This window comes from Protobothrops mucrosquamatus, unplaced genomic scaffold, assembly GCF_001527695.2.
Source record: "Protobothrops mucrosquamatus isolate PMUCROS unplaced genomic scaffold, P.Mucros_1.0 scaffold_158, whole genome shotgun sequence".
Classification (NCBI taxonomy): domain Eukaryota; kingdom Metazoa; phylum Chordata; class Lepidosauria; order Squamata; family Viperidae; genus Protobothrops; species Protobothrops mucrosquamatus.
In genome coordinates, this window is record NW_015386234.1 from 53,884 (window position 1) to 66,986 (window position 13,103).

General features: G+C 33.4%; 1 protein-coding gene across 3 annotated transcripts in view; it reads left to right on the forward strand.

Annotated features, from left to right (window-relative positions):
• BCL2L11 (BCL2 like 11) overlaps nucleotides 1-13,103 on the forward strand; it is a 34,361-nt gene that overhangs the window by 8,126 nt on the left and 13,132 nt on the right. Inside the window, exon 3 of one of the 3 annotated variants that reach the window (XM_029285036.1) lies at nucleotides 2,169-2,269. The exons of 1 other annotated variant lie outside the window; for it this stretch is intronic. In XM_029285036.1, the coding sequence (XP_029140869.1) occupies nucleotides 2,169-2,269 (101 nt within the window). The remainder of the gene's footprint in view (nucleotides 1-2,168; nucleotides 2,270-13,103) is intronic. One more of the 3 variants, XM_015820931.1, reaches the window with a different exon arrangement.

Sequence of the window (13,103 nt, forward strand, 5' to 3'; positions counted from 1 at the left end):
AGACGTGGTTGTTCCAGCAAGCGGGACTGGCCTAGGGGATTTTATAGGGGTTTTAATTACTTTTAAATTTGACATTCTCAAATATTTCATTTTAATCAAATTTTAACTAGGTGTAATATGTTAGCTTTTTATCATTTGTCAGCCGCCCTGAGTCCGAAAGGAGAAGGGCGGGATATAAATACAATTAATAAATAATAAAATAAATAAAAGGGTTAGTAAAAGCATGTATGCAATTCATTCCCAAAGTATGAAGAGTTCAGCTTCATTTCTCAGATTACTGTGGCATCAAGTTCCAGCAGCTGTTCAGTGTGTTGCCAATTAATGCGACTGTTGCCCTTGTGCGTATAGCAATTCATTATGCTAAGAATGTTGAAAGATTCCTGTCCTCTGTTTTCTCCAAGTTACATGCATACCTGCATCCGTTCTTTTTTGTTATGTGCTTAATCGGATTGAGAACTACATTTGTATTATTTGTTATGATGAGAAATTGGTTATAATGGATAAAGTGTTGAATTTTTTGTAAGTTTAGCACAACTAGGTTTTACTGCTTTCCTACTGGAGTATGTGGAATATCTGTGCTTCTCTGTAGCAGCAGCTTTGGGGTTTTTGTGGGGGGCGGAATGGGAGGAACAAAACACTTTTTTAAAAATAAAAGATCTCATATGTGGGATCCTCATTTCTTTTCCACTGTATTAATATCACTATTTCAATGAAACCCTAAGCTACTTTCAAAATAAAATATAAATGCTCACAAGTCTCCTAAATTGCTGACATAGGGTGTATGTTCCAATTCTAATATTTGTCATGACTGTCGTTTTTAATAGTATGCAAGTGAGATGATTACATACTATCTTTCTGCATTTCTCTTGCGTGAGGTTGGAAATATTTCAGAAGTATTTCAAGGACCATTTCCTGATCTTTCCAGGAAATTCCTCATTTGACATAGGTTTATATATTATACAGTGCAAAAGTTTTTGATTCAAGGTACCCTGCACAAAAATGATTTAGAGATTGGCAGATCAGGAAGGGATTATTGCAATAGAGAAGATAAGCTAGAAATAACCCCTTTAAGTTAATTATGCTTGGCAGAATGTTATGTTTGATGTTTAAATATTGCCTATGTGATATTTATTCAAATTAACCAGAATTTTACTGAAACATTTATTACAGTGACAATTTTTATGAGAGTGGTGATGTAGACATATTTCAAACTTTTTTTTTTATTGTGGTAGTTATCCTGAGAACTAGCAAGAAGGGTATTGTATATAATAGAACAGATACATTGTAGTGCATGATGGACATCTTCTCTACAGTAATGATTGCATTTTTTTCAATGAGGCAGTGTGACATATCTATTGTTTAAATATAGTTTCAGTATTTTGAATGGATATTATGACTAGAAAATTTATTTGTATTTTGCATAACTAAATGACTTGACGCTCCTAATCTTTTTGATCTTGCAGCCCCACAGAAAGTCCTTTATGAAAACCTCAGATTGATTTCATGGTTAACCACATGAAACATTTATATTAATTTCTTGACTTACAGAAACTGTCATTTAGAATCAATTAAGGCTTTTTTATACGTTTGTAGTCCCATAGGTCCTATTATATGTTTATATAATTTTGGTAGCTAGTTGAACACTTCTGCTTTTGTCTGATTATGTGAAACTAACATCTTGTCAAGTGATATACAAAGCTTAAGCAGGTGGCTCTCAATCTCTGATCCTCCAGGTTCTTGGTATAGTTTGATTTCTGTGTATATGCAGAACTCTCATTATATAATTGAGGACAGAGTAAATCGTTGCCTTTTTTTTCTAATGAAGAACTTCACTGATAAGGTTTTGCCCAAATCTAATGAAACAACCTACATTATTCTTATATTTTGATACTGCATAGTATAACATTATTTTTATTTTTTAACAATTTCATTCTTTTTGAAAGGTCCTTTCTACTACTGAAATTAGGTGCTACATTATTAAATGCAAAGTGATATTACTTTCTTGGTCTAGTTAGTTTGATTTCATCCAGAAACCTCTGAGCTGCTTATAAACAGATCATGGGATGACATTTTTGAAGCTATACTTTATTTCTCAGACTGCTGAGGTACCTATTACTATACACATTCCCATTGGCAGAAATANGGTATTTCTCTTTTGACATCGACAGGAGTTCTGCACCTATGAATTGTGACAAAGCTACACAGACTCCAAGTCCCCCGTGTCAAGCTATCAATCATTATCTAAGTGCAATGGGTAAGCAAGAGCATGGTAAGAAACTTTTAGCTCATTTTTGAAATACAATCAACACTTCCTACTCCCTTTTGAAGCCTGTGTGTGTGTGGTTTGGAGCTTTGGTCTAAGAAGTAATTTGTCTTGTGTAGTAACAGAACTCCAGTTCAAGGCAAGCTATACTGATTAAAATGTTGGATAGAGGAGATACAGGTTCAAATCCCTACCCAGCCTTCAAGCTTACTGGGATCCTGATTTCATCATTTTCTTTCAGCTTAAGCTTACTTTATAAGCATATACATAGGGGAAATAAAGAGAACATGAAGCTTTTTGAAGGAAAGATAGGGTACCGATATAATACATAAATCCTAGCATTTGAAAATTTTGCAGCTAACCCTCTCATAATGATGAATAGGATAAGAGTACTGACCAATTTATGGAGTTCTTTGTAAAGGTCACCAGGTAATAGGAAATGTTTTGACTCTTGCATAAATAAAATGAAAGTAATTAGAATGAAAATAAAAAGATAAGTTTTCATAAGGATAACTTTTTGTAATATAGAAAAACATGGGGAGAAAATCAAAATGAACCTGAAATTGGTTTATAGCTTGTTGAAAATATAATTGTGCCCTTTTGTTTGGAGAGTATTTTCATGTTTGTGGCTTTGGAAGAAGTAAAACCTACATTTTATTACTGCATATAAATGTCATTTGTAGTGTGAATGTTTGAAAATGATGTAGTAGAATGGAGGTGATTGTCAAGGATTAGGATTATAATGAACCGAGGAATTGATTTTAAATCTTTATTCCTTTATTATGGTACAAGTGAAGATCACAGTCTCACATTTATTATCTCCAGGATGGGAGTTTCCATTGATGCCAAAAAGCACTTCCATCTTGGGGCATATAGTGTTGAGTGTCAATGCTATTGTTCAGAGTGGGCCTCCTGTGCCTATTCATTCCCTTAGTGAAAACTAGAAGAAATGGGAAGCAATGTGTTTATGATCCCTATAGTTTGGCCCTAGATGAGGATTATAACCAATGGATTTGTACTAGTTAAAATAGGATTTATTTGGCTTCTGAATGAATAATTGGTTTTCAGAACATTTTTTTGTATAATTTGAGCAGAGATGTGTGGGGTAACTGAGTTCTAAATTTTCTTTTACTATCATGGAGGGTTTTTTTTTAAGTATTTTCCTTTTTCCTGAAAAAAATAGTGGGTGGGTGCTTTCAGATAACTACAATATACAGTTTCTGTACAGGATGCTGAACCATTGCTGTTTCAAGCTGCACCAGTCTTCCTCTCTTTTTGAAATAAATAAATTGGTTACATTTTTTTGGAAATGGAAATGTTTAATTTTATTTGCTAAGTATCTTTATGTCATGTAATAACAGCCTCCCATTAGGCACACAAACTCTTCTTGGAAAAAGAACATGTTTGTTATGATGGTCCAGTCCAATATTCTTTTAAAAAGAAGCTTGTCTAATGAACAAAGGTTAACACCAATTAAGTGTTTTGCAAATTGATTCAAGTATGTTCCTACTTGATTCCCATTTGGGATATATATGCATGAGGTGTTATAGTGCATCCTGTTCCCTGTACTTCAGCATAGCTGATTTCCTGCTTTGAGTGCAGTGTTTATATAGCACTAACCTAGGAGTAAGAGAAGCTACTTTGCACAGATATGCAGTTAAGCCAGTATACTCCCAAGAGCATATACCCTTTTTAAAGTGGCTTAGGCATCTTAACCTTATATTGCAGGCATGTTTACCTTCCACTCTTTACCATGGAAACTGAAAGTACTTCCTGAAAATTCCACCAATCAGAATCTGGAGAGGAAAAAAAAATCCCTTGGTTTTTAAAATAGATTCTGTTGGGGCTTAATTTGCCTAGCATAGCTGAAAGATTAGAATATTGGATACATCTCAGGAAATTGTACAGTCTATTGATTAGGTGGTAGACGGTGACAATATGTAAAGCATAAAATGAGTGATTTTTTTTTGTATTGCAAATAACATGTAATGCAAGCAACTGTTACCTTTTAATCATAAAGGTTTTGTAGCATTTTTAAAATACTGCTTTTTCTGGTGAGGAAGTGCAGTAATGGGGAAAATTACACTTACTGAATCTCTGCCTACAGCTGTTAAAACAGAGGAGCTTTGTTTGGGGAAAGATGGCAACAGTAGTAAAGAATGAAGTTAACAAGTAGAAAAGGGGCATTGCATGTTATTGGATGTCAAATATGTACATTGCTGAGTATTTTCAGCAGCCTGCTTGTGTTCAATTGGTTAAGCCAGTGGTTCTACTAGAAATGATTCAGCTCCTGTATTTGTTGCCTTTATATATATAATATATGAAAGTAACAAGAAAATTGAATGTATCATCTTAAATTATTTTATTAAATGAAATTATATGAAGAAGTATTCATGTAGAAGATAGATTTATCCGACCTCTTAAGGAGAAAATCCAATTTTAAAGCAGCTATCAAAGCTGATGTGTTATCTTCTTTGTTGCTTAAATGATATACCAGTAGCTATTCTTCAGTTTTGTTCAGGTACATAAAAAGGTACCATATAGAAGCTGGTCAGGAATTAATTTTCATTACCAAAGAAACTGGATCCAGAAATAATGGGCATAAATTGTAGATACCCATCTTTATTTAATATAAGGAAAAGCTTTCTGTTGGTGAAATCAGTATAGATGTGGAATAGTTACTTTGGAGAGCTAGTTTTGTCTGATGGTTAAGGAACCAGGCTAGAAATTAGGAAGCTGTGAGTTCTAGTTCCATTGTAGGTATGAAAGCTATCTGGGTGACTTTGGGTCAGTCCCTCCAGTACACTATATCTGCCTCTGGTGACAAGCAGGTCTTGTCAATTTCTTTCTCAGTTGATCAATCAGCACTCTGTTGATGTGAAAAAATGGACCCTGCCAGGAAGAAAGAAGAAGTTTACTTAGGATGTTGTGGGTTCTTCATCCCTGGATGAACCACCTCTCATGGATGGTTTAATTGTTTTTCCACCACATTAGGGAGGGTTGAACTACATGATCTTTTTGAACTCTACAGTTCTATGATTGTACAGATGGGCTCAGATTTTGTTTAATGGTGATAATGAAAAATGATCTTACACATAGGATTTTTAAGGATGTAAGAGTTTATTTTCTAAGTTGAAGAATTTGGTATTCTTGATAAATCAAGTTACTCCTCTAGAACAGAACATAAACATAGTTTCAGAGAACTATTTGGGAGCTATAAGGACTTCTGTGATATCAAGCCCACCTTCTGCAGACATTCTAGAAATAGTGTAGGAGAACAAAATTAGTGTTTGTTAAAGTTCAGCAGACCAGTAAAATGGCTTCTACCTATACAATTTATAAGTACGTAAGGCCTATGTAGTACGTAGTCTGGATGGAACCTGGCAGTCAACAATTATTCTTTGAATGGATGTTTTAGTTTACAAATTTCTTTAAAAATGAATATGGGCAAATGAGTTTTGAAAATATTAACCGAAAAATAATTGCATCTTTATGAAATTCAAAAACTAACTAAATAATTTCAAACCAATGATTACTATAAGCCGTGCAAACTCACCATAGTCAAGTGATTTGTGAAGATTGTCAAGTCTTGCAGTGTGGTTTTTAAAAACCTCAAAGGAGATAGCTTGGAACTACAAAATGACAGATTTTTGTTTTTGTTCTTGTTCTAGTTTTTATATGTAGTTTTATTATTCTGAGCCAGTTCTTAGGATTTCTTTTCTGCCTTTAAGTCTACAACTTGATTTTTTTGTTGCTTTAATGTAAAGCTTTTTAAAAGTTATCTGTGCTAATTTTTTTGACGAAAACCCCCAACAAATGATTTGTGATACCTTAAATACGGTTTATTGTTTGTTACCTATGTATGAGAAATTATGCAGAATGAACCATTTAGAGTTAACTAGCCAAGTTAAGTGCACATCTTTCACTTAAGTAACTGGGATTATGAATTTTAATCATGTTCATTTATGATGAGTTTAAATCAAGATTTTATTCTTGTTGTGTTTTTTTCTTTTTAAAGTCCTGAATATCTTTTTCTTGCAGCTTCAGGCAAAGTTTACATCTGAGTTTAAAATGATAAGGGGGAGTTTTTCTGCATTGTGCTGTTTATATAATCCTTTCTTTATATTTCAGATAAAACTGATCTTATGTTTGAATTGTTTTAAATATAAACACATTGCTTTCCTATTTTCAATAAGAAATAGTTCTTCACAATGATGATACTAATTGAGATACATAATGTGAGCCAATTGAATATTGAAAAGTCATTTGAAATGACAACAGAAAGAATAAGTAATGTAGACTAAAATAACTGCCCAATTATGCTGAAAGTGTAAATTAATTGAGTAAAAAAAAAGCTTGTTCTTTTTTTATATTGCTGCCCAGTTTGTCTGTTTTCTGAAACTATTGCAAGTCGTACAAGCTCACCAAAAAGAATGCCTGCTTTCACAGAAGGAGCAATCTTCACATCAAGATGACATACTGTTCGTGCCAAATTACATCCAACACTTCCTATGTGATGAACAAAGGAAAAGATACCTTGTTTTTAAAAAATGGTTATGAGATGCACACTATTCACACGTTCTTTTTGTATAGATTGCTTAAATGATTTCTGGTAAATATAGATTATATTCAAAAAAATTGGCATTGAACTTTTTATTATACAAGTGCCAGGATAGACATGATAGATACAATATTCTTTTATGTATTTATTCAGCGTTCAGTTCTGTGAAGACCCTTGATCAATGGCCAAAGTATTGGCATAGATTTCAAGTTGGTGGAAAAAATTACACCTAAATGGTTTTTGCATTATAGATAACCCCTTTGTAATATATGCTTTTCTCCTCATAGTTATGATTCTATTAAAAACTGCTTCTGGTTTGAATGGTATGGCTTCCATGAGGAAAGTTGTGGCAGGGTTTGCCTTATTCTTTCCCAGTTGCTACACTTCCTGAAATTCACTAGAGGTCCTTCTGACTCCAATCCAGCCTCTGTTGACAATTGGAAGCACAAATTTACTTGCTTTACTAGCTGAAGTACCTCTGTGCCAACTCTCAGTTTCTTGAATTGTTTTGTAGAGGTGAAAAAAGAGAACGGATAAAAGAAAAAGTGGGTAATTTATTTTGCCTGTTTATCTCAGCTGATCTACTTTGACTAATAGACTTTCAAAACAATATAATTAGATTCTTACTAGGATTTTCATCCTGTAAAGAAGATGATGCTCCACTTTCTCAAGTTTTAAAATGACTGGTATTGCATTTGATTTAGATGCTTAATAATGAACAAAAAGTAAATAGTCATATCTAGCATTCGTGCTTGATTATGGAAATCTATTCATAATTATGGTTTGTACAATTTCATTTTCAAATTCAGTATAATAATTAGCTATTTGTTACACCAACAGTGTTACATAGTAAAATATTTCAAACATTCCAGCCAACATTCAAAATTTGTTTGAATAGTTAAAGAGTTTAATACACCTAGTGCTTTTATACGATTACTAGACAATCCATGACCCAAAGGTCATCGTTCCAGAGATATTTCCTTACCATATTCCTCAATGCCTTCAACGGTGGCAGAGCTTATAATGTATTTGAAAAATTCTGAAAGGTTTAGGAGGATATTTAGAGATATATCTGTCTTGAAAAATAGCCCATCTTGAATTGCATAGCACAGTCAAACTTCAGGAGTTGACTACAGGAAATATGTTATTTTTAATTAAGTCATAAAATGTTTTATAAAATTTGCCAAATTTCTATCGCATGGAAATTATGGGTCTTGGATTTTGGACACCCATTTGAGATACCTTTTTTCAAAATGTTTTGCCCTATGATGCACCGTTTCACCCAGTTAAAAGTTACATACATGAGAGTTTTAGTAGTATATAGATTAATGTGAAATGAAGTGCATGTGGCCATACCTGTAATAAATTCTTGCAAAGAAACAAAAGATCAAAGTTTGGAAAAATAATACTTGGCTGGTTATAATTTTTGATCTCTTTATATTTGTGATAAAGAATCTGCTTCAAATACAGTAGTGCTGTAGAGTGTAGAAGATGCTAATTCCCACTGCTCTGATCAGAAACCATGAGGTTTTAGTTGTACTTCTTGGAGTTTCAAAATATTGTGTACATTTCCAGAATTAGTGTAACATTTATGAGGAGAACGTAAGCAAAAAAATTTTTTTTTCAGAGCAGCTGAAGGCTAGGGAAGCTGTTGTACGAGCATTTTGTTTTCTTAAAACATTGATACATTCACAATATTGTTCAAATAGACCACTTTATAATAATATATATATACACCGTATTCTAAGAATTTTATATCTTAATCCTATATGGTATAAAGAGCTTTCTACTTATAGGCTAGTTTCATATTGTTTCTATGCTTTTCATACTATGTTTGAAATGAGTCAAATGTGTTTAAAATATTTTTTATCTTTAGTTTCCTGTGTTTCTATGTCATTCCACTATATTTTTTGGCTCTTAGCAGTTGTGTGATTTAAATGCTTTTGGGTTGAATGAAAGAATCTCTGTTTCCTGACAGGAACTTTAAAGCAAAATTTACCAAATATTAATAATATTTTGGGAATATTATAAAAACTGCTTTTAATGTCCCCTATATTTTGATTGAAGTATATTTATGAGATTAAAGTGATGTAAATAACCTATAAGGGTTAGTAAAAGCATGTATGCAATTCATTCCCAAAGTATGAAGAGTTCAGCTTCATTTCTCAGATTACTGTGGCATCAAGTTCCAGCAGCTGTTCAGTGTGTTGCCAATTAATGCGACTGTTGCCCTTGTGCGTATAGCAATTCATTATGCTAAGAATGTTGAAAGATTCCTGTCCTCTGTTTTCTCCAAGTTACATGCATACCTGCATCCGTTCTTTTTTGTTATGTGCTTAATCGGATTGAGAACTACATTTGTATTATTTGTTATGTTGAGAAATTGGTTGTAATGGATAAAGTGTTGAATTTTTTGTAAGTTTAGCACAACTAGGTTTTACTGCTTTCCTACTAGGTTTTCTGGAGTATGTGGAATATCTGTGCTTCTCTGTAGCAGCAGCTTTGGGGTTTTTGTGGGGGGCGGAATGGGAGGAACAAAACACTTTTTAAAAAATAAAAGATCTCATATGTGGGATCCTCATTTCTTTTCCACTGTATTAATATCACTATTTCAATGAAACCCTAAGCTACTTTCAAAATAAAATATAAATGCTCACAAGTCTCCTAAATTGCTGACATAGGGTGTATGTTCCAATTCTAATATTTGTCATGACTGTAGTTTTTAATAGTATGCGAGTGAGATGATTACATACTATCTTTCTGCATTTCTCTTGCGTGAGGTTGGAAATATTTCAGAAGTATTTCAAGGACCATTTCCTGATCTTTCCAGGAAATTCCAGGTTTATATATTATACAGTGCAAAAGTTTTTGATTCAAGGTACCCTGCACAAAAATGATTTAGAGATTGGCAGATCAGGAAGGGATTATTGCAATAGAGAAGATAAGCTAGAAATAACCTCTTTAAGTTAATTATGCTTGGCAGAATGTTATGTTTGATGTTTAAATATTGCCTATGTGATATTTATTCAAATTAACCAGAATTTTACTGAAACATTTATTACAGTGACAATTTTATGAGAGTGGTGATGTAGACATATTTCAAACTTTTTTTTTATTGTGGTAGTTATCCTGAGAACTAGCAAGAAGGGTATTGTATATAATAGAACAGATACATTGTAGTGCATGATGGACATCTCTACAGTAATGATTGCATTTTTTTCAATGAGGCAGTGTGACATATCTATTGTTTAAATATAGTTTCAGTATTTTGAATGGATATTATGACTAGAAAATTTATTTGTATTTTGCATAACTAAATGACTTGACACTCCTAATCTTTTTGATCTTGCAGCCCCACAGAAAGTCCTTTATGAAAACCTCAGATTGATTTCATGGTTAACCACATGAAACATTTATATTAATTTCTTGACTTACAGAAACTGTCATTTAGAATCAATTAAGGCTTTTTTATATGTTTGTAGTCCCATAGGTCCTATTATATGTTTATATAATTTTGGTAGCTAGTTGAACACTTCTGCTTTTGTCTGATTATGTGAAACTAACATCTTGTCAAGTGATATACAAAGCTTAAGCAGGTGGCTCTCAATCTCTGATCCTCCAGGTTCTTGGTATAGTTTGATTTCTGTGTATATGCAGAACTCTCACTATATAATTGAGGACAGAGTAAATCGTTGTCTTTTTTTTCTAATGAAGAACTTCACTGATAAGTTTTTGCCCAAATCTAATGAAACAACCTACATTATTCTTATATTTTGATACTGCACAGTATAACATTTTTTAATTTTTTAACAATTTCATTCTTTTTGAAAAGTCCTTTCTACTACTGAAATTAGGTGCTACATTATTAAATGCAAAGTGATATTACTTTCTTGGTCTAGTTAGTTTGATTTCATCCAGAAACCTCTGAGCTGCTTATAAACAGATCATGGGATGACATTTTTGAAGCTATACTTTATTTCTCAGACTGCTGAGGTACCTATTACTATACACATTCCCATTGGCAGAAATAGTAGTATTATTTTTGGCCATGGTTGCTCTAATTTCTGCTTTGCCAATTTTCTGCCTCAGGCATCAAAATATTTTGGCTGGCACTAGATGTCACGTACGTAACTTGAATACTACATTGGTGTTGGAACTTGCTTGAGTGGCATTTTATAGTTTGGGATTTTCTTATACATAGCTCTGTACTACCAGGGGATATACTAGTAGTTCTGATATATTAGGGTTAGAGTTGGGAAGAACTGTTTTTATATGTTTCATTAATTCGAATGCAAGTTGAATAACAGAACACCAAATAAGATTATTTTAATAAAGTAATCCTGTGATGGTTTCATTAAAAAGGAGGGGGGGGAAATAAAGTATTTACTGAAATAAAATATCATTTAATGCTTTCCTCCCCATTATGCATAATCCATTGGCTAAATAAACATCATAGTGGGAAATATACAAGTTGTATATGTTGGTATATTTTGTCAATGTCTGGAGTGTTTTTGTTTAAAGAAAATCTTTAAACGCTTGCATAACATTCAGCCTGTTTCGATAACACGAGTTTGGTTATTTTGCCGGTCTGGTTATTTTACGTGCTGAAACAAAAGCTATTAAGATCTTCAGTGCCCTTTCACTTAAGTTCCTATTCTCTGTGCACTTTCATCTAAAAGTCTTCTAATGATGTTTGTTTCAATGTAATCTTGAATAGCTCAGCTAACATCTCTTCATTCATAAATAAGATATTTGTTTGGCTAACGCAACTGAATAGATTCAGAACTAGGAAGAGAATACTCTGAAGTAGTTCAAGGAATACAGGTATGCCACAGATGTCCCACAGGAGATGCAAAACGGGTCAGACCAAAAAACCCCCCAGCATTGTGGTGTTGTGATGCAAGCCTCACCTCTTTCTATATATGTTGTGACATTGCTTGAATAGCCCAAAGGGGCAGAGGTTGCAGCACTGAAGCTGTTTTTTCCCCCCATTACATCAAAATCAGCCAAATCCTGCAAACACTGCTAAATGCTACTTTGCTTTGTCCTTTCCATTCCTCCACTGTTGAACATTTTGAGTATTGTTTTGATTTCTATGATTGTATTATTAGTATACAATTACCCAGGGCTTTTTTTCAGCCGGAACGCGGCGGAACCGCGTTCCGGCACCTTTTTCCGGGCCGGCCGCACCGGAAATAGCCCCTCCCAAATTTTACTTGCATTCCTGTTCTCTAAAGGGGCGGTCCTAGGGTTTGATGAGGGCGTGGCCAGGTTTGAGTTCCGCCACCTTTTCTCCGAGAAAAAAAGCCCTGCAATTACCTGTACAGGTATGATGATCAAATTAGAATTAAGTAGTTTAAATTTAGGCAGGAAAAGTGGCATTGTAATATAATTGTAGAAAAACTCTCCTCAGATATGATGAATTAAGCTAGTTATCCTTTAAAATGATTGAAAAAATAGGAATTGAGTCAATCAGTATTGGATGACTCAATTGAATGAATTGACTGTGGAATGAATTTCAGCTTTGTAAGCAACTCACTAATATTGAGTCTGATATAAACTCTTATTTTGAAATCTGATAATAGTCTTTCTCAATTATAATGTGAAAACAATACATTTGTAGGCCAATGAAATGTTAGTTTGGCTTTGAAATAAATTTTCCACCCAGTTTGCAGCCAGGCACATTTGCTTAGCATTTTCACTGCTCTGCGAGTGATTGTTGTGAGATTGAGAGTTATGGATATTCCCTTATGATCCTTATAAAGATTTTAATGCCAAGTTTGTGGAATAATTTGTGTAAAAAGAGCTGTTATATGTGCCTGTATTCGCTATTCATTTTTGTTGGCAGAAGAAGGCCAGAATTGAGTGATACGGGAGAAAATGACAAGATTATACAAATTATGAAATTGTATTCTTAGTGGGATTGCATTATGACACATGTAACCTTTTGACATCACTGAGTTTCGTTATGGACACTGCAGCTTTATGATAATGTTATCAGCACTCCTACATTAATACAGTACATGCAAGCAATTGCCAGGCAGTATTTTTCTTTATCTTCATATCTAATGACAAATAATTAGATACCAAATAGTGTTTTTGTCCTAAGCAAGATATAAACCTTTATTTACCTATATCAAAAATGACCCAAGTGCTTGATGTGTGGAACTCTCCCTACAAATGATAAAATCTTCTGATGTGATTGAATTAAAACCCCTCAGATGTCTAGTAAGAACATACATGCCTCAAAACAATTAAGATTGTCTCTTGTACATCATA